The sequence below is a fragment of the Dendropsophus ebraccatus genome, chromosome 10 (genome assembly GCF_027789765.1).
Source record: "Dendropsophus ebraccatus isolate aDenEbr1 chromosome 10, aDenEbr1.pat, whole genome shotgun sequence".
Classification (NCBI taxonomy): Eukaryota; Metazoa; Chordata; class Amphibia; order Anura; family Hylidae; genus Dendropsophus; species Dendropsophus ebraccatus.
Genome location: NC_091463.1, coordinates 47,893,573 through 47,918,608, shown reverse-complemented (window position 1 = coordinate 47,918,608; position 25,036 = coordinate 47,893,573). Strand labels below are relative to the sequence as shown.

The following is a 25,036-nucleotide window of genomic DNA, read 5'->3' as shown; positions in this document are numbered from 1 at the left end:
ATCCTGACATTTCATGTCAGTGGTTGCCCTTGAACATTTGTTCCTTCGCAAGCTGTGTGCCAACATTTACTTTGTCTCTGTACTTTTTTATGACACAGAAAAGTATAGTTTGTTTTTATGCTACATGCATCCGTATTTGGAAAATTGACTATTTACTGTAGGGTTAGCTGTGCTTGTATGTTTGTTCTAGCTGCTGCCTATGAGTTTCCTCAGAATCAAAATGATGATGAGAAGCACCTTATGCTGCAGTGACTGATATAGTCTGCTGATAACCTGGTTGTTATGATGTCCTCAGTATCATGGAAACAGTATAATAGCTCCTACTCATTCAGTAGCATATGCAGCCTTAGTTCACTACTTAAAGCGACTCTGTACCCACAATCTGATCCCCAAACCACTTGTACCTTCGGATAGCTGCTTTTAATCCAAGATCTGTCCTGCGGTCCGTTTGGCAGGTGATGCAGTTATTGTCATAAAAAATTTATTTTAAAATTGCAGCCCTGTGCCCTACGGGCGTATCTGTGCCCTAACTTTGCACCACCCCTCCGTCCCTCCTCCTCCCCGCCCTCCTCATCATTAGGAATGCCACTGGAACATTTACTCCTGTTTGAACATGGCACAGGTGTCTTAATGATCCAGCCCATGTGCTGTGGTAGCACAGGTGGGGAATAGGAGGCAATCTGCCTGGAGCATTCCTAATCATGAGGAGGGCGGGGAGGAGGGACGGAGGGGTGGTGCAACGTTAGGGCACAGATACGCCCGTAGGGCTTGGAGCTGCAATTTTAAAAGTAATTTTTTATGCCAATAACTGCATCACCTGCCAAACGGACCCCAGGACAGATCTTGGTTTAAAAGCAGCTATCCGAAGGTTTGGGGGTCAGATTGTGAGTACAGAGTCGCTTTAAAGTGGAATTACCAAAACATGCATACTAAATTATTGCCCCCCCCCCCCCCCCCAAAAAAAAAAAAAAAAGTTATACAAATCACCAATATACACTTCTTACAGGAAATGCACACAAAGTGCTTTTTTCCCTGCACTTACTACTGCAACAAGGCTTTACCTTCCTGGATAAAATGGTGATGTCACAACCTGACTCCCAGAGCTGTGCGGGCTGTGGCTGCTGGAGAGGATGATGGCAGGGGGACACTGAGGGACAAAGGGCACTGGAGGGACACTGAGCATCCCTCTGCCATCATCCTCTCCAGCAGCCACAGCCAGCACAGCTTTGGGAGTCGGGTTGTGACAGCACCATGTTATCCAGGAAGTGATGCAAAGTGCTTGCTTAGCTTGGCAATCGGCTTATCAGCCTACCGCCTTGGCTCCATGCTGCTCCACTCCGGGTGACTGGAAAAGCTGGATCCAGTCCTGGGAAACTGGAAGAAGTTTCCCAGCAATGGATCCAGCTTTCCCAGGCCCCTGAAGTGGAGTGGCACAGAGTTCAAAGGCAGCCGACTGCCGAGTTAACAAAACACTTTGCATCATTAATACTGTAAATTCGCTCATCTCTAGTTAGGACCTATCGGCTGAGTATTGTCAGTGACAAGGTTATGGGTGCTAAAGGATCACTGGTGCACATGGGGAGTCAAGGCTTGCCCATCTGCTCCAATCCTATAGAAGAGATGCTATTTCATTAATTGCTCCAGAGACTAAAGGCCCTATTCCACCAACAGATCTGACAACAGATTATCTGCCAAAGGACATCCACCTTTTCTTCTTTGCTTGGCAGCAATCGTGCACATATTTGGAGAGACAGAAGCAGATCTTTGGTGATGATTGGCTTGGATGATAAAAATTATGAAGTAGCCAGAGAACAAAAATCACAACATGAAGGGAAGGCCTGAAGGGCTATATTCACACATCATTGCTTATAACATTACTCAGTTATGGGGATGTGGAAGCCTGTAAATTCCCTTGACTTTTTGGAGCAGCCTACGTAGTTTTCTTCACATCTCCAACCATGGGAAAATGCATTGACAGCAAGTTCATTCATTTGCGCTTTCAGGTTATCAGTCAACACAATGTTATTTTACCTTCCCATGCACATTTTACCAGTGGCGCCCTGTTTTTCTCACAGAAAATGTTGATAAATAACCTTGGAGTGGTTAGGCCTCTTTATCCTCGGTTTTTGTTAACCAAGGCAGATTGTGAATATTTCACTTTTATGTGGTGCAGCTGCTGCATTGTAATTTATAGGGTAACATTCATTTCTTTATCCAGGGTTACAACTTATAGAAGGTCCCTGCTGGATTCTGGAAATGAAGTGCTACGTTTAGCAAGTTTCTTAGCCAGCCAAAGTCTGAGGTTTTATAAGAGGCTGTATAGGTTACAGGAAATTTTATACCGCTGACGTGTAATGGGTCTAGAGCCCAGACCCTATATAACAAGACTTTTAAATCATGACATGTGGGTACAGACAGGAGAATATTTTATTGGTTTTCAATTTCCCAGAAATAACCAAATATTCATTAAAAGTGTATTTCATGTTGAGAAGCGAACACTCAGTATTATAAATTAGGGCTGTGTGCCGTGTGATGTACGGACAGTATGAGTACAGCATCATACATACTTTTACACCTGCTCACTATGTAAGTGTAACCTATATATACAAATACTTCTAATATGAGTTTACATAAAATTCTTTACATGTTTTTACCTACAATGTTATATTTATTCTCCCTACTGTTTATTGGGGTTCTCTAGGCCTCAACAGGTTTCTCTTTATTTGGCACATTCACCATTCTGAGTTAAACCATTACCCTGCTTTCCAATACCTTTACCTGTTTGGCCCAGAATGAATTTGACCTCATTTCTATTAAACAAAAACAAACAAAAAGAATATAATATTTAAGTACCTCTGTTAACACCAAATGAATGTTACTTAAAAGCATGGTCCCACAAAAGTACAGGTACGTAATGTTGCAGCTAGAAGAGCTGCAGGAGGTCAGCGTCAGTCAGCTGGACCTGGGAGTGGCGCTACGGGGCACAAGGATAGGTAAGTATACTTTGTTTATTATGTTTCCACGCCCGCCTTACCTTTTTGCGTTTTTAAAATTTCATAAGTTCTTCACTGCAGCCGTCCCTCACCTTCTATGAAGCGTGCGCTTCATAGGAAAGGACCTACTGGTACGCCCAGGGTTGCCTGGGGACAGTGACCCATGGCGTACCGGTAAGTCCAAAGTCGTCTAGGGGTTAAAGGGGAACTCCAGGTAGAGGTTAAAAAAAAATGAAACTTCTGCAGAAGCATAACGCATTACTTACCTGTCTAATTTTAATTTAGCAGAACAATATGAGAAATAAAAGCTGTGATCAAAAAAAGCCCACAAAAAAGATTTCTGCACTAGGCAGATTTTTTTTTTTTAACTTTATGCTTTATTCGTCTAGTCGGTGGAGCTTGGCATAAATTGGGAGTAACACGAGGAGTACTCCCCCTGGGACTTGCAGTATTCATGGAGGTCTGAACTATATGAAGGCGAGAAAAGCTGCCTTATAACAACTTCTACGTAGCAGTCGTCTTGTAGCTTTTAGCAGCCTATTCATCATTCGTGGTAAAGTTGTAGTTTCGCAACACCTGTCAGTTCAGCCTACCACTGACTGCAGCGTTGTCCTGTGTTAGCCAGTAATTGGCTAAACAGGCAGAAGCTGCTCCAACCCCTTGCCTCAGAAACAGGTATAGATAAGTATAATGCCCCAGCATTATTAAGATTTTAGGGAGGCTTTGTGAGGCCGTGGATGTTGTGTATCTGAGATTTTTAAAGGCATTTAAAACTCTGCGACATAGTTACATATATAGTTAGTACAGTTGAAAAAGACACATGTCCATTAAGTTCAACCAAGTAGGGGATGGGATGTAGGGAAAGGGGATGAATGATGGGTAGGTTCTATACATATGCATTAATGTTGTTTTGTTTTAAGAACTTGTCTAAGCCTGTTTTGAAGCCCTTCATTGTTTTTGTTGTGACCAGATCCTGGGGTAGACGGTTTCACATATTAACTGTTCTTATGGTATAGAAGGCTTGTCACCTCCTTTGATTGAACCTTTTTTCTCCAGGCGGAGGCAGTGCCCCCTTGTCTTTTGAGGGGGTTTACCTGGAACATCTTTTCCCCATATTTCTAGTAGGGGCCATTTATATATTTAAATAAATTAATCATATCTCCCCTTATACGTCTCTTCTCGAGACTAAACCCATTTAATTCTTTTAATCTAACCTCATAACTAAGTATGCTCCATGGATGGATGCTCCATTCCCCTTATTAGTTTAGTTGCCGTATTTGTACCCTCTCCAGCTTTAGGACATCCTTTCTGTGAATCGGTGCCAGAACTGAACAGCATACTTCAGATGAGGCTGCACCAAAGCTTTATAAAGCGGTAATATTATATCCCTGTCCCGAGAGGCCATGCCTGTATGGACAATGACAATATCCTGCTGGCCTTAGAAGCAGCTGACTGACATTGTGTGCCATTCTGTAGTCTATTATCTACAAGTACACCCAGATCCTTCTCCATCAGCGACTCTCCCAAAGTAACTCCCCCTAGGACATATGATGCCTGTGGGTTATTAGTACCCAGGTGCATAACTTTACATTTATCCAGATTGAACTTTGTTTGCCAAGTGCATGCCTAAACACTCAGTGAGTCGGCTTGTAACATCTTTCATAGACTGTACTGTACTACAAAGCTTGGTGTCACCTGCAAAGATAGAAACATTGCTGTTAATTCCATCCTCAATATCATTAATAAACAAGTTAAACAGAAGGGGGCCCAGTACTGACCCTTGGGGTACACCACTTATGACCGGGGACCATTCAGAGTAGGAATCATTGACCACCACTCTCTGGGTACGATTATTAAGCCAGTTAGAACTAAACTTTCCAAACCCATAGACCGTGACTTACCCATCAGAGGGACTGATAAAACGCTTTTGCAAAATCTAGGTACACTATATTCAGAGCAAACCCACTATCCAGGCTTCTACTCAACTCTTCATAAAATCACAGCAAAAGAGTAACGGTCGGATCTCACCACTTATAAGTCCAAAACATTAACTGCAAAAAGTTCATGGTGTGTATCAGTCTAAAACATAACTTTTACTACTTATATTAAAATTCATGGACATACACAACAAACATAGATTAAGAAACTCTGCCACATTACACTCAATGACCACAGATTTTTGATAATGCAGAGTAAGGATAGGGACAGTATGACTTCCGGTTCTGAAGTTTTCAAGGTCAGCCGACCCCAAACTTAAAGATGGTCTGGGAAACAAAAAATCCCACAGTGAGTCACATTGATTACTGTACCTCAAAAATTAAAAGAACCTTGATAGATGGGAAGATGCCCTAGTCAACCCTCAATATAGACTAGGCTCTCCCTAATCTGTCCCTGTCCCAAAACACAAGGCCATTAAAAAATCCTAATAGGGCTACATTAGCTGTGATAAGCTGTGACCTCATCCATAGCCCGTCTTACACCTCTATGCGTTTCCCTCCCCAGCAATTATATCTCAGGGAGTTCATCAGGAGGCTAATCAAAAGGATATAGGATATACGTCCCTGGGTAAAGATACGGATAGCAATCCACACCAGGACCTGGCACCATAGATGGAAGGCAGCACTTCCATCTATGGTGACAGGTCCCGGTGTGGATTGCTATCCGTATCTTTACCCAGGGACGTATATCCTATATCCTTTTGATTGTCATTTTTTGATACCAATCATGTGCGCTTAATAAAGATATTTGTATTTTTACTGTATTTTTCTGGTGTGATCCTTCCTTAGTTTGGCATACTGCTTTGCTGTCTCTTGTAGTCAGTGGCGGATTAAATGTACCCTGGGCCCCGGGCTGTCCACCCAACCTGCCCCCCCCCCCAGTCAATTCGCCCACATTATAATCTGCTACTGCGCCCCCCCCCCCCCTCCCACACACACACACACACACACTGTCCCCAATAAACACTGCCTGCCTCCCCTCCCTGCTGGCCCCAATAAACATAATGTTTGGTCCCTTGCTGCTACCCCCAGTAAGCATTGCCCACCCCACCTCCACTGCCCCCAATAAACATATTGCCACCTCACCTGGTCCCCTGATGTTGCCCCAAGGTCACAGCAGCACAGAGGATGTCAGGAGAGGAGGATGCTGATCTTATAGGAGAGGTCACAGCAGCACAGAGGATGTCAGGAGAGGAGGGTGCTGATCTATAGAAGAGGTCCGAGCAGCACAGAGGATGTCAGGAGAGGAGGGTGCTGGTCTTATAGGGGAGGTCGCAGCGCCCAGCAGCACAGAGGATGTCAGGAGAGGAGGGTGCTAATCCTATAGGAGATGGTCCCCCTTTATAGATGGTCTCCCTCTTTCCCCCTCTATAGATTTTCCCCCTCTTTCCCCCCTTATAGATGGTCCCCCTCTTTCCCCCTTTATACATGGTCCCCTTCTTTCCCCCTCTATAGATGGTCCCCCTCTTTCCCCCTTTATAGATGGTCCCCTTCTTTCCCCCTCTATAGATGGTCCCCCTCTTTCCCCCTTTATAGATGGTCCCCCTCTTTCCCCCTCTATAGATGGTCCCCCTCTTTCTCCCTTTATACATGGTCCCCTTCTTTCCCCCTCTATAGATGGTCCCCCTCTTTCCCCCTCTATAGATGGTCCCCCTCTTTCCCCCTCTATAGATGGTCCCCTCTTTCCCCCTTTATAAATGGCCCCCCTCTTTCCCCCTTTATAGATGGTCCCCCTCTTTCCCCCTTTATAGATGGTCCCCCTCTTCCCCTCCCTTATAGATGGTCTTCCTCTTTCCCCCCTTTTAGATGGTCCCCCTCTCCCCCCTCCCTTATAGATGGTCCCCCTCTTTCCCCCCTTTATAGATGGTCCCCCTCTCCCCCCTCCCTTATTGATGGTCCCACTCTGCCCCCTCTTATAGATGGTTCCCCACTCCCTTATAGATGGTCCCCCTCTTTCCCCCCTTATAGATGGTCCCCCTCTCCCCCCTCCCTTATAGATGGTCCCCCTCTCCCCCCTCCCTTATTGATGGTCCCCCTCTGCCCCCCTTATAGATGGTCCCCCTCTCCCCCCCCCCTTATAGATGGTCCCCCTCTCCCCCCCTCCCTTATAGATGGTCCCCCTCTCCCCCCTCCCTTATAGATGGTCCCCCTCTCCCCCCTCCCTTATAGATGGTCCCCCTCTCCCCCCTCCCTTTATAGATGATCCCCCTCTACCCCCTTCCTTTATAGATGATCCCCCTCTGCCCCCCCTTATAGATGATCCCCCTCTGCCCGCCTTATAGATGATCCCCCTCTCCCCCCTCCCTTTATAGATGGTCCCCCTCTTTCCCCCTTTATAGATGATCCCCCTCTTTCCCCCCTTTATAGATGGTCCCCCTCTTTACCCCCTTTATAGATGGTCCCCCTCTCCCCCCTCCCTTATAGATGGTCCCCCTCTTTCCCCCCTGTATAGATGGTCCCCCTCTTTCCCCCCTTATAGATGGTCCCCCTCTCCCCCCTCCCTTATAGATGATCCCCCTCTTTCCCCCCTTTATAGATGGTCCCCCTCTTTCCCCCCTTTATAGATGGTCCCCCTCTTTCCCCCCTTTATAGATGGTCCCCCTCTTTCCCCCCTTTAGGATGGTCCCCCTCTTTCCCCCCTCCCTTTATAGATGGTCCCCCTCTTTCCCCCCTTTATAGATGATCCCCCTCTTTCCCCCCTTTATAGATGGTCCCCCTCTCCCCCCTCCCTTTATAGATGGTCCCCCTCTTTCCCCCCTTTATAGATGGTCCCCCTCTCCCCCCTCCCTTTATAGATGGTCCCCCTCTTTCCCCCCTTTATAGATGGTCCCCCCCAGTCAGTAAATAACACAAAAATAACAAAATACAACTCACCTACCCTGCGTTCCCCCGTCGATTCTCTCTCCTTCTGCAGTCTCCGGCTGAGCACGACTGCCGGTGGTGTCCCGTCCTCTCCCCGGCAGCGCGCACATCACACAGCTCCTAGTGCCGCCTGGGCCCTGACTTCCGGTACGTGCGCTCCCAGTACCGGAAGTCAGGGCCCCAGGCGGCACTAGGAGCTGTGTGATTCGCGCGCTGCCGGGGAGAGGACGGGACACCCCCGGCAGCCGCGCATCAGCCGGAGACTCTTGTGACCGCAAGCGAAACAATGCTTGCTGTCACAAGAGTGTATTATAATGTGGGCGGCGTGGCATGCCCCCCCCCCCGGAGCCTCGGGCCCCGGGCGGCCGCCCAAACCGCCCACATTATAATCCACCACTGCTTGAAGTTGAATTTAGTTTTGGTATGCCTTAGGAAGGACCCACAGTGGTGCAGTCCCCCTCCTGTTTTGTATGCAAAATGTGTAGTTTACATTACATTACATTGCACATTACACCTCCCATAGACTTCAATACAGTCCATAGGCTGCTACATATACAGCGCCCCCTGCTGGACACTCCATAGGAATTGCACCCTGATTCGTGACGTCACGGTATTTGATAGAATTTAAAGTCTCCATGATCTACTAAATTAAGGGAAAAATAGCCCTATATGTGCATTTCCCATAATTAATGTAAATTAGAAATCTAACTTTCCATAAGAAATAACATTTTAAAAAATACTTTGGGCCGAACTTCTCCTTTTAAGCTTACGGGTCTATAGTTACCTAGGGAAGTCCTAGAGCCCTTTTTGAAGATCGGCCTTACGCCAGTCCCTCGGCACAAAACCAGTCGTCAAAGAATCACTGAATATTTCATACAAGGGTAGAAAAATTACAAAACTGAGTTCTCTAAAAGTTCTGGTGTATAATCCATCAGCTTTGGTTACATTCAGTTTAATTTAATTTGTCTTGGACCATATCTATAGTAAGCCAGTTCAGTACATTACATGTGTGAGCAGCACTGGCGGCGATTGGGTGGTGCGGGGGTTTAAGAGGGCCGGGGCTGTAAGCTGCGGGCGGCTGACGGCGGCGCAGGGGTTAAAGGGGCCGGGTCCCATGCAGGCGGCGGATCTGCTGCGTGTATGGGACCCATTGAGCTTCACAGTACAGGATCACCAGCTGATTTTGCTGCAAACTCGCAGCATGAAAATCCGCTGCGGATCTGGTAGGTGTGAAGGCACCCTTAAAGAGTTTTGGGGGGTTTCTTTTACTATCTGTGGCCACCTGCCTTTGATTGTGAATTTTTACTGCTCATTGTTATGTCTAAAGTCTACAGCTGACCCCTCTGATTTTGTATTTTTTGAATGCCCTTTTTTGTCATTTATAGCCCTTCTAACCTCCGTTGCAAGCCATATGGGATTTGATTTTAAAGAGCATGTACCATCAGTTACATCCTCTGTAATCTGACCTAGGGAATCTGTAATCTGACCCAGGGATAAAACGGCAGTGGGCGGAATCCCCCGCACCTGTATGACGCGGCTCCACTGATTCTAATGGAGCCGCGTCATAGAGGGGACCTCCCACTGGGGCGGGCCGGCCCACCTCCTGTGCTTCAGCTCCGGCCCGGGACCCTTGGATAGCACGGCGCAGTACACGGGAAGCGGACCATGGCACCAGCTTGCCTATGATGGCGGCATTCTGCACTCCCAGCATGTGTGTGTTTTCTAAACTTAAAGCTAAAAGTCAGTATATTTTTGTCACTGTTAGCCAGGTGTTTGTGCACACTGACATACTATAAAAGGTTGGGTCATAAAATAAAGTGTCTGGGACTAGGGTGAAGTAACTGGCTGAGTGTTTGGAAACAGAGGGTAGTTATTGATGGAACACACTGATACTGATATTGATGGATTGTGTAACAGTTACTAGTGGGGTACCACTGGGGTCAGTATTAGGTCTACTTATAAAGTAGAATTTCAATATTTGCATTTGGTACAGTCCCTTAAGGAGTGACTTTGGTGACAGCGCTTTGAATGATCTATATACTGTCCCTTTAAAAGAGACTTGGGTACCATCCTTTGAAGACCAGACTTGGGTACCGTCCCTTTAAGACCAGCTTAAGTACTGACCCTTTAAGAGTGACTTGGGTACCGTCCCTTTAAAAGCGACTTATGTAAGGCCCCTTTAAGAGTGACTTGGGTACCATCCCTTTAAGAGTGACTTGGGTACCGTCCCTTTAAGAGCGCCTTATGTAAGGCACCTTTAAGGGTGACTTGGGTACCGTCCCTTTAAGAGCGACTTGGGTACCGTCCCTTTAAGAGCGACTTGGGTACCGTCCCTTTAAGAGCGACTTATGTAATGCCCCTTTAAGATCGACTTGGGTACCGTCCCCTCAGCTCTGCTACTTTACTGACTGAACTCTGCTACTTATAATGGTAAAGATCATTGCTCGGTTACCATGACAATCTTCCATTTTCTACATCTTCTATTGGCCAATAGTGGACATGTGACTGTGTGAATGTTGTGATACATTGCCTGACAAGACCTTAGAGTTCCTATTGGCTGCTATATTTCAGCTATTTGCATATGTGCTGTGATTGGCTGTTAGTGTTTGCAGTGTGGCCATTATTTCCAATGGGCCATTATTTTCTATGGGAAATTAGGGGTCTTTAAAGGTAAATTTCCTAAAAACGACAAATCCGATCGAAACCCAAAATAGATAGCACACCTCACGCTGCCGAGAACTTCAAAACGCAGTTTGAGCGGAGTCTGTGCGCAAAGCGGTTCAGGCTGTATTAACCCCTTAATGGTCGGGCCAATTTTATTTTTTGCTTTTTTTTTTTTTTTTCTTCTTGTGCTTGAAAGGTTAATCGCAGAAAAATAGCTGGAAGAAGAAGAATCGGAAGAAGAATAATACGGATTACAATATAGTGCTTTTTCAAGCACTATAAATAACAAATTCACAACTTTATGAGCAGCTATAAATCTGCAGGCAAATTGCGCTTCACTTCTGACCCATGTGAATTCCACGAAAGAGAAATAGTTTTTTTTTTTAATCCAGGCAACACCATGGTTGCAGCGGCAACATCAAAAGTATTTGTCAATTTTTATTTTATTTATTTGTTACTCATGGAAGTGTTGCCCTTCTTAAGGCTGGGTTCACACTTCGTATATTTCAGTCATTATTGTGGTCCTCATATTGCAACCAAAACCAGGAGTGGATTAAAAACACAGAAAGGATCTGTTCACACAATGTTGAAATTGAGTGGATGGTCGCCATTTAATGGCAAATATTTGCTATTTTAAAACAACGGCTGTTATATTGAAATAATGGTCGTTATTTACTGTTATATGGCGGCCATCCACTCAATTTCAACATTGTGTGAACAGATCCTTTCTGTGTTTTTAATCCACTCCTGGTTTTGGTTGAAATATGAGGACCACAATACTGACTGTAATATACGTAGTGTGAACCCAGCCTCACACTGCTTTTCTAGGCACAGGACCACATAATGGTAAATACAGCCCTGACTGTAAGACCGATGAGACTATGGAACCCTTTGCCACATGATGTTGTCATGGCTGATTGATTAAATAAGTTCAATGGAGGCTTGGATGCTTTTCTTAAAAATATATTATTACAAGTTATGGACATTAGATTACATGTCATAGGACATTGATCCAGGGATTATTCTGATTGCCATATTGGAGTCGGGAAGGAATTTTTTCTTCCTGTGATGGGACAATTGTCATCAGCCTCTTGAGGGCTTTTCGCCTTCCTCTAAATCAACGTAGGGTTTGAGGTTGAACTTGATGGACTCTTTTCTTGCAACCTTATTAACTGTGTAGCTGTAACTTCTCAGAGACCATGGGAGGAGATTTATCAAACTTTATGGTATAAAGTGTTTTTATAGACTTGGGCTCCTATTAGACAAAGCAAATTTTTAACGATTTGACAATAAACTATTGCAAATTAGAGCTACGTGAAATCGTTCACCATGTTACACAAAACAGCAAATGCCAGCAAATGATTGAACAATGGGAAATTACACTGAACGATTTGCGAACAAATTTGGAATTACAGCAAATAAATGTAGAATTATAGAGAACAATTAACAATGATTTCAATGAAGTTTCAGCTCAAAAGATGTGATCAACGATACACAAGCGATTTTTCAATCATTGCCTGCATTCATATGAACAATTATTGGTTGAATTCGAACTATATAACAATTTTTCGCATGATAATCGTCCTATGTAATAAGGTCCTTGCAAGTCTACGAAGTTACATGGTTGAAAAAGCATCCGTCCCATCAACTTCAACCTGTGACCCTACTGTGTTGTGTTGATCGGGGTAAATGAAAAAAAAAAACAGACACCAAAAAAAAGAGACTGATACTTATACTAGGAAAAATTCCTTCATTAGTCCTTGGATTAATATATACTTCAAGACAGACATCCAGGCCCCTCTTATATTTGTTCAATTAATTAACCCTTATGCCCGTATATTGCAGTCAGATTGCCCCTAACACATGTTTTTTTCCAAACAACTCCAAGCTTTATAACTCATTTTAGTACTGTATTCCACCAATTCCCTTAATTATTGGTTACCTTTCTGCACCCACTCCAGTTCAGCCAGTCCTTCCTATATACAGGGGCAAAACTATGTTTTTGTCAAGAGCAGCCATTCCTCTTTTCATGCATCCCACAATTTTACTAGGCCTTGGCAGCTGCTGCCTGGCACTGGTCACTTAAGTTGAGTTTACTGTCCACCAATACCCCCAAGTAATGTAATAAAGCATAGCACATAGCATCTCTTAAGGGGAAAAACTTCTGGACCAAATCCTGACTGATAGCTGTCCATTCTTGCACAATCAATGCTTGCATTTTGTCAGAATTTGTTGGTTTTTGTTTGTCCACCCGTCTCTTGATGATTGACCACAAGTTCTCAATGGGATTAAGATCTGGGGAGTTTCCAAACCATGAACCCAAAATCTCTGAGCCTTTTGCTTTATGGCAAGGTGCTCCATCATGCTGGAAAAGGCATTGTTGATCGCCAAACTGCTCTTGGACGGTTGGGAGAAGTTGCTTTTGGAGGACATTCTGGTAGCATTCTTTATTCATGGCTGTGTTTTTAGGCAAGGCTGTGAGAGAGCCGATTCCCTTGGCCACACATGAATGGTTTCAGGATGCTTTACAGTTGGCATGAGACAAGACTGGTGATAGCGCTCACCTCGTCCTCTCCAAATAAGCTGTTTTCAAGTGGATTCACCAGAGAAAATGACTTTACCCAAGTCCTCAGCAGTCCACTTCCTGTACCTTTTGCAGAATATCAGTCTGTCCCTGATGTTTTTTCTGGAGAGAAGTGGCTTCTTAGCTGCCTTTCTTAAGACCAGGCCTTACTCCAAGGGTCTCCGCCTCACAGTGCGTGCAGATGCACTCACACCTGCCTGCTGCCATTCCTGAGCAAGATCTGCACTGCTGGTAGCCTGATCCCGCAGCTGAAACACTTTTAAGAGACTGTCCTGGCGCTTGCTGGTCTTTCTTGGGTGCCCTGGAGCCTTTTTGGCAACAATGGATCCTCTCTCCTTGAAGTTCTTGATGATGCGATAGATTGTTGACTGAGGTGCAATCTTTCTTGCTGCGATACTCTTCCTTGTTAGGCCATTTTTGTGCAGTGCAATGCTGACTGCACGTGTTTCTTTAGAGCAGGCATGTCCAAAGTCCGTCTGGAGGGCCATTTGGGGCCCGCGTTCCGAACTTTTACGGCCCCCCAGGTATCCAGCTTGCTATTATCTGCCTGTGTTATAAAGCATATAGCATGTAAAATGGTCGGCCCTCGCACATGTTCACTTCAACAAATTTGGCACTCTTCGAAAAAAGTTTGGACATGCCTGCTTTAGAGATAACCATGGTTAACAGAAGAGAAACAATGATGCCAAGCACCAGCCTCCTTTCAAAGGGAACCAATCATGCTAAAAACGTCCATAAAGCTAAAAAAACATGCTTCACCCAGGTACATCACCCAGCACGCTTCCCAAACATCCCCCTGTACCCTGAAGACCATGTACATATAGACCACAAAGTTAGTTTAATTATCTCCTGGGCTGTATGTAAATTACCAGCCAAGTAGTCACGGTGGGTGGGTGGATTGTTCAAGTAGTCACGGTCCTGGGCCGGCTCCAACGCTGTAATCACGCCCCTCTGGGCGTGTTGAAAAGAACTGCATACTGACGTCGGCCGCACCAACGGCTTTACTAGGCTGCGCATGCACTTATATACTTACTTGTGAGTATGTAATCTGATTGAAAATGACAGGCAAGGGTTCCGCAGCTGATTTCGCAGCGGGAAATCCAATGCAGATCCGTTACATGTGAAACAGGCCTAAAGAAAGAACTGGAGCCAATGAGTGGTCATATGCAATAGGTGTCAGTAAGGGATGGAGAAACTTTAGTTTGGGAATCCATCTATAAGGTAAATGTGGCTTGAATATGATGGAAAAAGAAGACCAGGTAGTTAAAGGTGAGAATAACCGAGACCATATTGGAGTACTGCACATTCATTGCATACTGTACATGTAGAAATCTGTTGCCTGTAACCTGTAGTTTTGCCTGTCATGGAACTGCTGCGTATCAGTGGTTTTTTCTTGACACGTTTCGTCCCATCAGGAATTTTGCAGTTGTTTTCCTGTGGGATAAAAGAGGGAAACATCTGCACTTTAGTAAAGACCCATTAGGATTAGTGTTTAATCTCCCACTTTTTCACTGCTCATAATTCCAGCAGCTAACACCCCATTCTGCCAGTGCAATTCTCCACTCAGTATTGTGCTTGGCCACTGATGCTTGTTAGCTGCATACCTCACTTTATGTAATATGGCTTTTCCAGCAACCCATTCCCTGTAAATGAACAGCTCTCTATTCTATATATTGATAACAGGTATTTATTTGATGATGACACTGTTTTGGTCTTTAAGGTTTCATTCTTCAGTGCTGCTTCTTCTTATTTTTCAGGTGGCCTCCTTCCTGCTATTGGGTATTTTGAGCATGATGCTGCCACAGTGCCAGGTCTTTGAAAGCGTCATTGTTGTATGCCTGTTCCTTGGCTTGTGTGATGGCTTTCTTATTAGTATGATGAGCCCTATTGCTTTTGAGTTGGTGGGTCCAATGCAGGCTTCACAAGCTATTGGATACGTCCTGGGGCTAATGTCCATTCCAATGACAGCCGGACCTCCTCTCGCAGGTTTGTAGGGAAGCTTGTTACATTGTTAAGCTGCCATACACTAGATAAATCAACCGAACCAGTCATTTTAAATGTTATTTGCCTAATGAAATACCTGGCCAAAACTTTTGCCATGCTTCTATGACATATCATATTAAAAATTACAGTTATAGTTTAAGTGTAGTGTACTGCTGCATTGTATCAAGTCATGCCTTTTTATATGCACTTGGATAAATCTATAAATAAAAATGAAATGCATAGAAAATAAGTTATTTTATATAAAGTTACCTGAAACGTATCTTCTCTCATGCTATAGGACTTCTCCGAGACAGTTTTGGAAACTATGACCTGGCATTTTATCTTGCTGGCATACCCCCTCTCATTGGAGCTCTAATTCTCCTGTCTGTTCCACTGATTCATGAGAGAGACCTGAAGAAGGCTGAGGCAGGGAAGGAGAAGACACAAGATGGCGTGGTGAACGGAGAACTACTTCCTGGAAACCCTGTGACTGATGCTCGTGTTTAGACAGATTCTAAGGATTTGACACCACCAGGGCACAATGCCCACCACATGGCAACTCTGCGTAGAAACATTTTAGTGAAAAAGTTTCAAGATATGTTGTGATGCTGATTTACAGCATTGTTCTGAGTTGCATTTCATCCTGGACAAGTCTTGGCCTCATCTTGTTAGGGAGCCATATTGTTGATTTTGTACAAGGCTTATTAGAGATGTGATTTTATGCTTGTACAAAACACTTACATGAGAGAGGGATCCTGGCTGTGCCAATTACTGGCTACAGGATTAGCGGAGGTGACCCTTTTATGAAGGTATATGTTCCATGTTTATTCCTCAACTACTTCAACGTTCCTATGTGTGAAAGAGATCTGATCGTATTATGTGGTTTGTGTCCTCACTTCATCTGGATGAATGTTGAGTTGTCTTATAAATTTTGCATTGCTTGCTCATCATTGACAAGACACTTTTGAGGTGACAAATAACTAAGTCACAAGTGTCACCACTTTAAGTGCTGAGTTAAAATTTGCAATGTGCGTCTTTGTTAATTGGCCTCATCTAAAGAAGGAACAGGTTTTTATGGCGATATCAAGGCTGAATACACTGCATAGGTTTTACATTAAACATATAGGCAAATACAGCAAAAAAACATTCTATTTCTCGAAAAAGTAAAAAAATGTATTTGACCGATCTCACACATTTGCATAAGGTTTTCTTTTTTATGTCCAAATTACTGCATACCATATAGACTTACACACAACAATGAGGTTCCTGTTATAACTAAAGTTCAGGATGAACATAACAATGGGGTTACCTATGCAACTTCTTTCGATCCCAAGAGTAGACAATGCATAGCTTAGACTTGTCCTGTCTAACTTTTCTAAGATTTTATGAACCTGGGGGAGGTTAGTGGCTGCACTTCTCCCCAACTAGAAAAGGCGCTATGCCCTTCTGTCTTTGTGATAGTGTGAAATGGTTGGGATTTCTTTTTCTGCTGTAGCTTATCTTTTTTATAGTACCTGGTTTGGTTTGTCCACAATGAATATCCAATAGCAAGCCCTAATTTATCAGTAACCAGTCTGCTTGAGCCTTAAAAGCAATACAGTGTAAACTAGTTCTACCCAAGGTTGATGTTATAAATAATGCTGATAGTAAGTGGTATGGATTGGACAGTGCTTCACAGTGACAAAAACTGTAGGTTTGCAGGATCCAGGAGTGTAAATCAGAGTATGTCCTGTATGAAAGAGCCGTTGACTGCTGTAGCATGACTGTAGTTTATGGCCCATTTGTATGCAGGGTTTTCAAAATCGGTTGTCGTGGACATAAATTACCAATGCAAAAAGCGCTTATTCCACATTATGAGAGGTGGTATTGGCCATTGTCCATGTTCTTTAATTGCCAAAAAGAATTTATAAGTAATGACATGGTATATCATTGTGAGATGCAGTGGATCTACACATTCCAGGATTATTCCATAGAGCAAGGATTTTGTCCTAGGAAGTCAGGTTGGAGGGTATTAACCAACAATCTTAAGGAGACGGTGATCTCAAGGTGTAAGACTATGAAACAATATAGTATGTGTCATGATGAAGCAAGGAGTAAAATAGATGTCAGAGAGAACATGTAGATAGACAAATACTATGGCCACTGTATGCAGTCTGTGATGTATCTCCCCTACCTTGTGCCTATGGAGGGTGGTTTACCCATCTACGCCGCCCTGAGATTACCAGTTAAGTTCTGTTCCTTCTCTAGATCACCAGTCCTGTGGTATGAGCAGTAAGCAATTACTTTAGGAAATTGAATGATTTCATTGTATTGCTCATTTACTCATCTGCACACACCCTGTAGCATTGAGTTATTCTATGACATTCTGGTTGGTTATATGATGAGAGAGGTTTTGTCTACTTCTATTTCTTTGCACAATATCCAACAATATTGTACTACTAAGGTATGCGAGAAAAAAGTGTGAGTGTATGTCTTCTGTAGGTTCCTAGCTCCTCTATTGGTTATACTATGGACCATCTCTGAGGTTTTCAGCTGTCTGCAGCTCCAGTCTTCTATTACTCAATGAAAGATGTATGTTTAATACGATGTAAGCATATGTACCTAATAGCTCTGCAGTTTACTGGGGTTGTGGCCTTTTAGGATGAAGTGTACCTTATGTGTTCAGAGGAGTGACAGTAATGGCTGTGTGGAAGCAATGTGCTTAGGTGCAAAACTAATCTGCAGTTAGAAAGGTAAAACTGTATGTTACTGCTTTACAGATTCCACCCACTGATCTCACGTCTGTGGTGCATTTGTGGGAAAACATGCAGGTGTAACATGCAGATTTTGTTGTGGATATGACATAGATTTAAAGGGGAACTCCAGTGAAAAAAAAGTTTTCTTTCAAATCAACTGGTCCAAGAAAGTGCCAGAGATTTGTAATTTACTGCTATTAAAACATCTGCAGTGGTAAAAAATCAGCTGCTGTATGTACTGCAGGAAGTGGTGTACTCTTTCCAGTCTGGAGAGCAGGAGAGGTTTTCTTTGGGGATATGCTACTGCTCTTAACAGTTCTTCACAGGGACAGAGGTGGCAGCAGAGAGCATTGTCCTGGGAAAAATGCACCACTTCCTGCAGGACATACAACAGCTGATAAGTACTGGAATACTGGAGATTTTTAAAGGGGTTATCCAGCGCTACAAAAACCTGACCAATTTTGCCCCACTTTTTTCTCCAGTTCAGGTGTGGTTTGCAATTAAGCTCCATTTACTTCAATGGTGGGGGTTAGTTTCAAACCCCACCCAACCTGGAGGCAAAAGTGGCCATGTTTTTGTAGCTCTGGATAACCCCTTTAAATAGAGGTAAATTACAAATCTCTAGCACTTTCTGAAACCAGTTGATTTATAAGAAAAACATTTTTGCTGGAGTACCCCTTTAAGGCCCTTTTACAAGGAGAAATCATCTGCTCGCTCATTGGCTGTTTGTTGTCTTTCAACATGTTATAAATAATCTACCGCCGGCCACACATCTCTCCATGTAAGAGAAGATGCACGGTTGACGGCTGATTACAGGAACGGACTGTAACATCTCTAGCGTTGTTCATGCAGCCCTGGCCGCACAATTACCGGGGCTCAGTAAGCGATCCTCAGTCTTACAGTGGAGAATCTGCCATGTGGGGACTTATCTTAAAGGGATATTCCCATCTGGGCTATTCAACTTGCTTGTTTGCTGCCAGAGGTGGTAAGGAAGCCTTAAACTGCATACTATCGCGAGCTATGCTATTTACTTTCCTCCGGGAGTTAAAACAACAGCATGGCTTGTGGTCCTAAACCATTTGTGCAACTCATGGGAGTTAGAAAAATAAGCACTCGTTTGCTCCTCGTTCCCCGCTCGCTGCCGCCGCTATTCATCGCGGCAGCAGCGAGTGGGTGAGTGCGGGAGGGGCAGGGGGGGGGGCTGCCCGGGTGATCGCTGATCGCCCGGGTGATCGCTGATCGCCCGGGTGATCGCTGATCGTCCGGGCAGCCCATAGGATACAGCAGCGTCTGCTGCCGATGCTCCTATTCAACGGAGCGACGGCAGCAGATCGTTGCTGTATCAGTCGCTTGTTTTTCAACATGTTGAAAAACAAGCGACTGCAACGATCAGCCGACATGAACGATGCCGGCTGATCGTTGCACTCTATTCCACAGGACGATTATAGTCCGTAGCGGCCAATATCGGCCGAATACGGACGATAATTGTTCCGTGGAATAGGGCCTTAAGCGGCCAGGAAGCCATCATTCCTAGATGGGAATACCCCTAGATTGCTTGCATGCTGAAAATTGTTGAACATGCCATGAAGCTTATAAGAAACCTGAGTGCCTCAGAAGCATCATCTGGCTTTTAGGACATGAACTTAACCAGTTTGGGGCAGGTTGTTGTAAACCGTTTGCTAGGGTTTAATTCAGACTTTGCACCCAGGTTCATTGGTGAAAGATGAAACTTGAGTCTTGTTCACACAGTAAACATCTTTGGTTTAAGTATATTTTAGCCAATACAAGGATTGGATCCTAAACTGAGAAAAGTGTCATGGATCCAGTCTCTGTTTTGGCTTACATAAAAAGCATGTGAAATTGCACTATGTGAACCGGGCCTTAAAGAGCACAGTTTTACATGGCTGCATTGTACCATCATCATTGCAGCACAGTGGCTCAGTGGTTAGTATTGTTGCCTTACATTAGTGGTTTTCTGGGTTAAATTCTGCATAGAGTTTGTATGTTCTTCCCATGTGGTGTGGGTTTCCTTCCACACTCTGGAAACATACTGAAAGGTTAACTGGCTTCTAATGAAAAAAGATCCCGGTGTATGTGCCTGAGATAGGGAAATTAGGTTGTGAGCCCCACTGCGGAGAGGGACTGATGTGAATGTGACAATCTCTGGACAGCACTGTAGATTATATTGTCTTTCTATAGGTAAAGAAATCCCTGAGCCTTCCTGTAGACCGTCCACCAAGTTGCAGCTGTAATAGGAAGGCGAAAATGCTAAATACAGCTGTTATGTGAAGCCAGCGTAACGTTGTTAAGTGAAGGTGTGACATATAAGGCCTAGTTCACCACTAGTTTTATCATGTATTTTCTAGTAATAGGACTGAATGAAAGATTCCTCCCTTAAATCTTCACTATTCCCTGAACCAGTTTGGAAAAATACATGAACAAACTACATAAAAGCTGCAATGTGTGAACTGGGTCTAAAATGTCAACTATGCAATTAAAACTTGTCAAGTAGATTGTTCAAAGCTGACTAAGAATATATGTAACTGGTAATAATACTGTTTAATTCGGATTAATTCGGTTGTTTACTGGTTAGTAACATTTACAGATGAAATATATGCTTCTCCAAACAGAAGAACTTGCTGGAAGTTGCAGTACATCAGTATCAAACTGCAAGCACATGTTATAATCAACCAACCTGGAGTTTTGCATGGCGAGGGGATCAGCCCCTTATCCCAGGCCTCCTGCAGAGATGGGAAAGGAGCTTTCTCTTTTCATTGTGTGGTAATGTAAATAAGTAGTGCTTTTCCTGCAATATATAGAAGCTGCTCATATCTAAGAAGCAATGACAATCATTTGTAGGTGGAAACCTGGCCTTAGAAGAGTTAGGAGAATTGCTAGAGTATCAACCAAGGAGACGTGAACGCACATTAGCTTTACTATTTAATGGACTTGTGTGAAGCTGTGGACATTTTTTATTTGATTTGTGTAAAATGTGTAATCCAGTTTCATAATGCTGACAATATTTTGTAGTGCATGTCTTCTTGCTGCAAGGCATCCGTGCATTTTATATATTGTTACTTGGTCTGCAGTACTCACTGTGAAATCCATCATGTGCAACCATGAACAAGACTCATCAGTACCCTGTGATATTAGGGTCCTACAGCTGTTTGCTTGGTAGGTCCATTTAAATGTCCAGGAACGTAATACACTCATATTATAACGCACATTTCCAGCATTATTGTACAATAAGGCTAACACCATTGGAGATGTTGTTATATCCTGCTCCCCGGTTCTAAAAAGTTTCCACAAATGAATACGGCATGTCTTTGTATGCATAGACCAGTGTGAGATTCCTGAGTAAGGCCTACAGATCTCTCGAATGCATGCACTGGTTAAGACAAATAGATTACAGTAGGATATACTAAGAGCTATCTGCCCTACAGGTGACTTAAGCACTAATGTTAAAAGGGGTCTTCTATTTCTCTGAAACCACTCCACTATTGTTAATGGGCTGTGTGTGGTATTACAGCTTAGTCCCCTAGAGTGATATTGGATCTTCAATCTCTCTATAGAGTTATGTGAACTGAAAACAGGTAATCCTACCATAGTTGGAGGACATGCACATTCCTCTTATGTTTCTGTTTTATTACAGGGGTTGTAGAACCCTTCAAAAGGTTTGTGTATTGGCTTAGGCTGATATAAAGATTAAAAAAAAAAAGTTATACTCACCTGTCCGGAACCCTTTGTCCATCCCGATGGTGCCTGGCCCCAGATGAGCAATACTTTCTTTCAATGCGACAGGCAGTAAACGTGTCTCAGCTAGTAGGCAGGCCTTTCCTGTGTGTCGAAATGAAAACAGGAAGTACACCATCATAAAGAACATAGCAAAGGTTCATGGCTAGTGAGTATATATTTGTGGGGCCAGATACAAAGTTTGAGAAAATTGTCAATGAGTCCATACTCATTATCCAGTGAATCTTTATTCAATATAGGTGTTGTAGTTCTTTTCCGCCATAGACTTTCATTTTGCAGCTGTTTTGACATGACACATAGTCAGGAGAGAACGTCCCAACTGCTGGCGTTTCCCAGCTCATTCTCTTGATCAGTCTTAGTCTGAACACTCAGACCCTGACCAATAGAAACTTGTTATGTCTCTATGACATATCACGTTTTATTGTCAGTGCCCCTAACGTTGCACCTTGAAGCTGGGTTCAAACTATGTATATTTGAGGCTGTATTTGGTCCTCATGTCAGGTCCTCATAGCAACCAAAACCAGGAGTGGATTGAAAACACAGAAAGGATCTGTTCACACAATGTTGAAATTGAGTGGATGGCCGCCATATAACAGTAAATAACGGCCATTATTTCAATACCACAGCCGTTGTTTTAAAATAACAGCAAATATTTGCCATTAAATGATGGCCATCCACTCAATTACAACATTATGTGAACAGAGCCTTTCTGTGTTTTCAATCCACTCCTGGTTTTGGTTGCTATACAGCCTCACAAATACAGCCTCAAATATACATAGTGTGAACCCAGCCTGAAGCACATCTTAGATAACTGGAAATCCGCTTCAGTGTTGCAAATGTAGACTTGGTATATCCTCCTGTGAAAATGAGTGCCTTCCCACTATCCTGTTTGGTATACTAAGTGCTGCTTGATAGATTTTCAACCAAAATGCCCAATTTGGCTATAATAATAATTTAAAAAGTGCCATTTATCTTTCTAACAATCTTATTTCTCAAGATTGTGTTTTTATACTAAGTTTTTCAGTGATGTGAAGTGTTGTCTGATTTCGACACCATGCCTTAAATATACCTCTTGTAGATGCCAGTAATGTGCATGTGCCGGGCACTGGTCTGCCTTTGCTTTTAGTATGAAATGATGTATGAAACCTTCACTTATTTTGGGGTTTTCTGATTTTTATCTTTCACTATTGCAATGTCATTACCACAGACCCTTGTGTGTGTTCCCTGGTTACCCCACCCCAGCCCCTCCAACATGCAGTACTTTACACCTTGATTATTAAGAAACAAGAAGAATTTGCTGCTTTGTTCAGTTTTTTATTTTTATTTTAATTGTCCAAATAGAAACCAAATGTGGAATAAAGAGTTCATCCCAAAGGATTAATAATTTTATATAAAAGAAATTATCTTGTTCTAATTCTTTATAGAATTGGATTCACTTGTATTGAAACATGTGGGCCTGAAGGTTCATAATGACTTTACAATATTATTATTTTTTTTTTTTTTCATTTTGCTTTAATTTTAGATATTTGTAAAATATTTTCTATATACACTGTAAAAGATGAGAAATGATAATTTACTGAACCTTAGCAGTAATATTTATAACAAAGAACAATACAATAAAATCGTGTTAACCTGTGATGTTCTGTTGTTTTATTTATCTTTCTACCATATTACACAGAGGATGATGAAGAAAAGTAACAGATTTCTCAATCTAAGCTGTGTATTGATAAGGCGCAATCCAATCGAATCCAATCGTTTGGCATTTGATTACCAGTGGCTGAAGACATTTGATGCATCCCTGGTCTGTATCCATGTTGTTTTTTCAGGACTCTGTAGGGCTGCATCTAACTTTTTCAGCCACTGGTATTCAAATGCGAACGATCGGATTCGAGTTGTGCTCATCTCTAACTTTTATATTAAATTCTGCTCTGTGCAATAGTACAGAGGTCTGTAAAATGGCACTTTTTTGGCCTCCATCAGGTTAATGAGGTTTGCGAGAGCAGTACATCCCAAAGATTTAAAGGGAATGCACCATCAGAATATTACCAAGAGTAGGGGCCAAAGGAGAGAGCCTTGAGGGACTCCCAACAGTGGCAAAATGGCAAGGTGAGAAAGTGATATGTAAGTGGAAGACACTTTTAGGGACATGGGGACAAGGGACAAGATTAACAATCTTAAAGGAGTTATCGAGTATTAAAAAAACATGGTCATTTTCTTTCAGAGACAATATGACTTTTGTTTCTAGTTCAGGGGTGGTTTGTAATTAAAGTGTCACTGTGGTTATAACTTTCAAAATCTAAATCAACAGTAGATGTGAAATAAAGCAAGTTTTCAATATACATTCATTATTTTTTTTGTTGTTACTCAACAAAATACTCAACATAATAATCATACTGTAAAACAAAGCTAAACTTACCAGAAATCCAGGTCCAGTCTCCTGAAGGCAGATTTTCTGATTGAAAAAAAACAGACTAAACACAGAATTCCGGCCAGTACAGATAATCACGGCTCAATGTGTCCATCAATCACATGACTGCCTTCTCTCTGTGAGCGCTCAGATCGCCCGGTATACACAGGACTTCCTGTTTTCTGACCGTTTCCTGTGTTTTTTTAGTAAAAGAGTCAGAAAGCAGAAAGTGCTGTGTTTTCCATGATAACAACAAAAAATAAAATATAATAATGAATGTAAATTGCAAACTTGCTTTATATCACATCTACTGTTGATTTTGAAAGTTATAGCGACAGTGACACTTTAAGCTCCATTCACTTCCATAGAACTGAGTTGTCAAATAACACCCAAACTTAGTCGTCTTGTCTCTGGAAAAAGGTGTGCATGTTTTTCTAAAGCTGGATAACCCCATTAAATAAAGCCCCATTTCCATTCTGTGCAAGTGAAATTGGTCATCACATACCAAGGCTAGGGTATCATAGATTGTCTAAACAAGCCATTAGAGGGTGCCTGCACAAAACTGGGCTGCAAGCCAGGCGTCTAACTACAGGTGTCCATTAACCTAATCCCACTGCTCTCAGAAGCATGATGCAGAGCAAGACTTCAATGGAGGTTTATCCTTTTTAGAAATGAGTCCTGAGTTTTTTTTACACAAAATAATAGCCAGAGATTACTTTAGAGACCACGTGGGCAATGCCACAGAGAGACCTTAACAAGTAAGTGTCACATAGGTCTTACTCCCAGACTTTTTGTGTGAGGTGGCATGTACAGTAGCCAGACCCCAGACCAGTGGTACTATAATTTCTCTTTAGTGTCCCAAGAGCCATTCTTGAACACAATGCTAGGCCATAGGATGTTGCTTGTGCTACTGTGAGCAGCCTTCATGGACTAAATGTGCTACTATGACTGCAGGTATCTCCGGACTTCTCTTTGTATGAGCACATGTGGGACATAATTGCAAAGGGCATTCAGTGTGGCAGGACATTCCTCAGACAACCATAAATAACCTGCTGAAT

The 25,036-nt window shown here is 43.0% G+C and overlaps 1 protein-coding gene across 1 annotated transcript in view; it reads left to right on the top strand.

Moving 5' to 3' along the window:
- SLC16A2 (solute carrier family 16 member 2) overlaps window positions 1–21,827 on the top strand; it is a 147,179-nt gene extending 125,352 nt beyond the window's left edge. The window contains exons 5-6 of the mRNA XM_069986466.1: window positions 14,858–15,086; window positions 15,382–21,827. Of these exons, the coding sequence (XP_069842567.1) occupies window positions 14,858–15,086; window positions 15,382–15,590 (438 nt within the window). The 3' untranslated portion in view covers window positions 15,591–21,827. The remainder of the gene's footprint in view (window positions 1–14,857; window positions 15,087–15,381) is intronic.
- The last annotated feature ends 3,209 nt before the right edge of the window (window positions 21,828–25,036 follow it).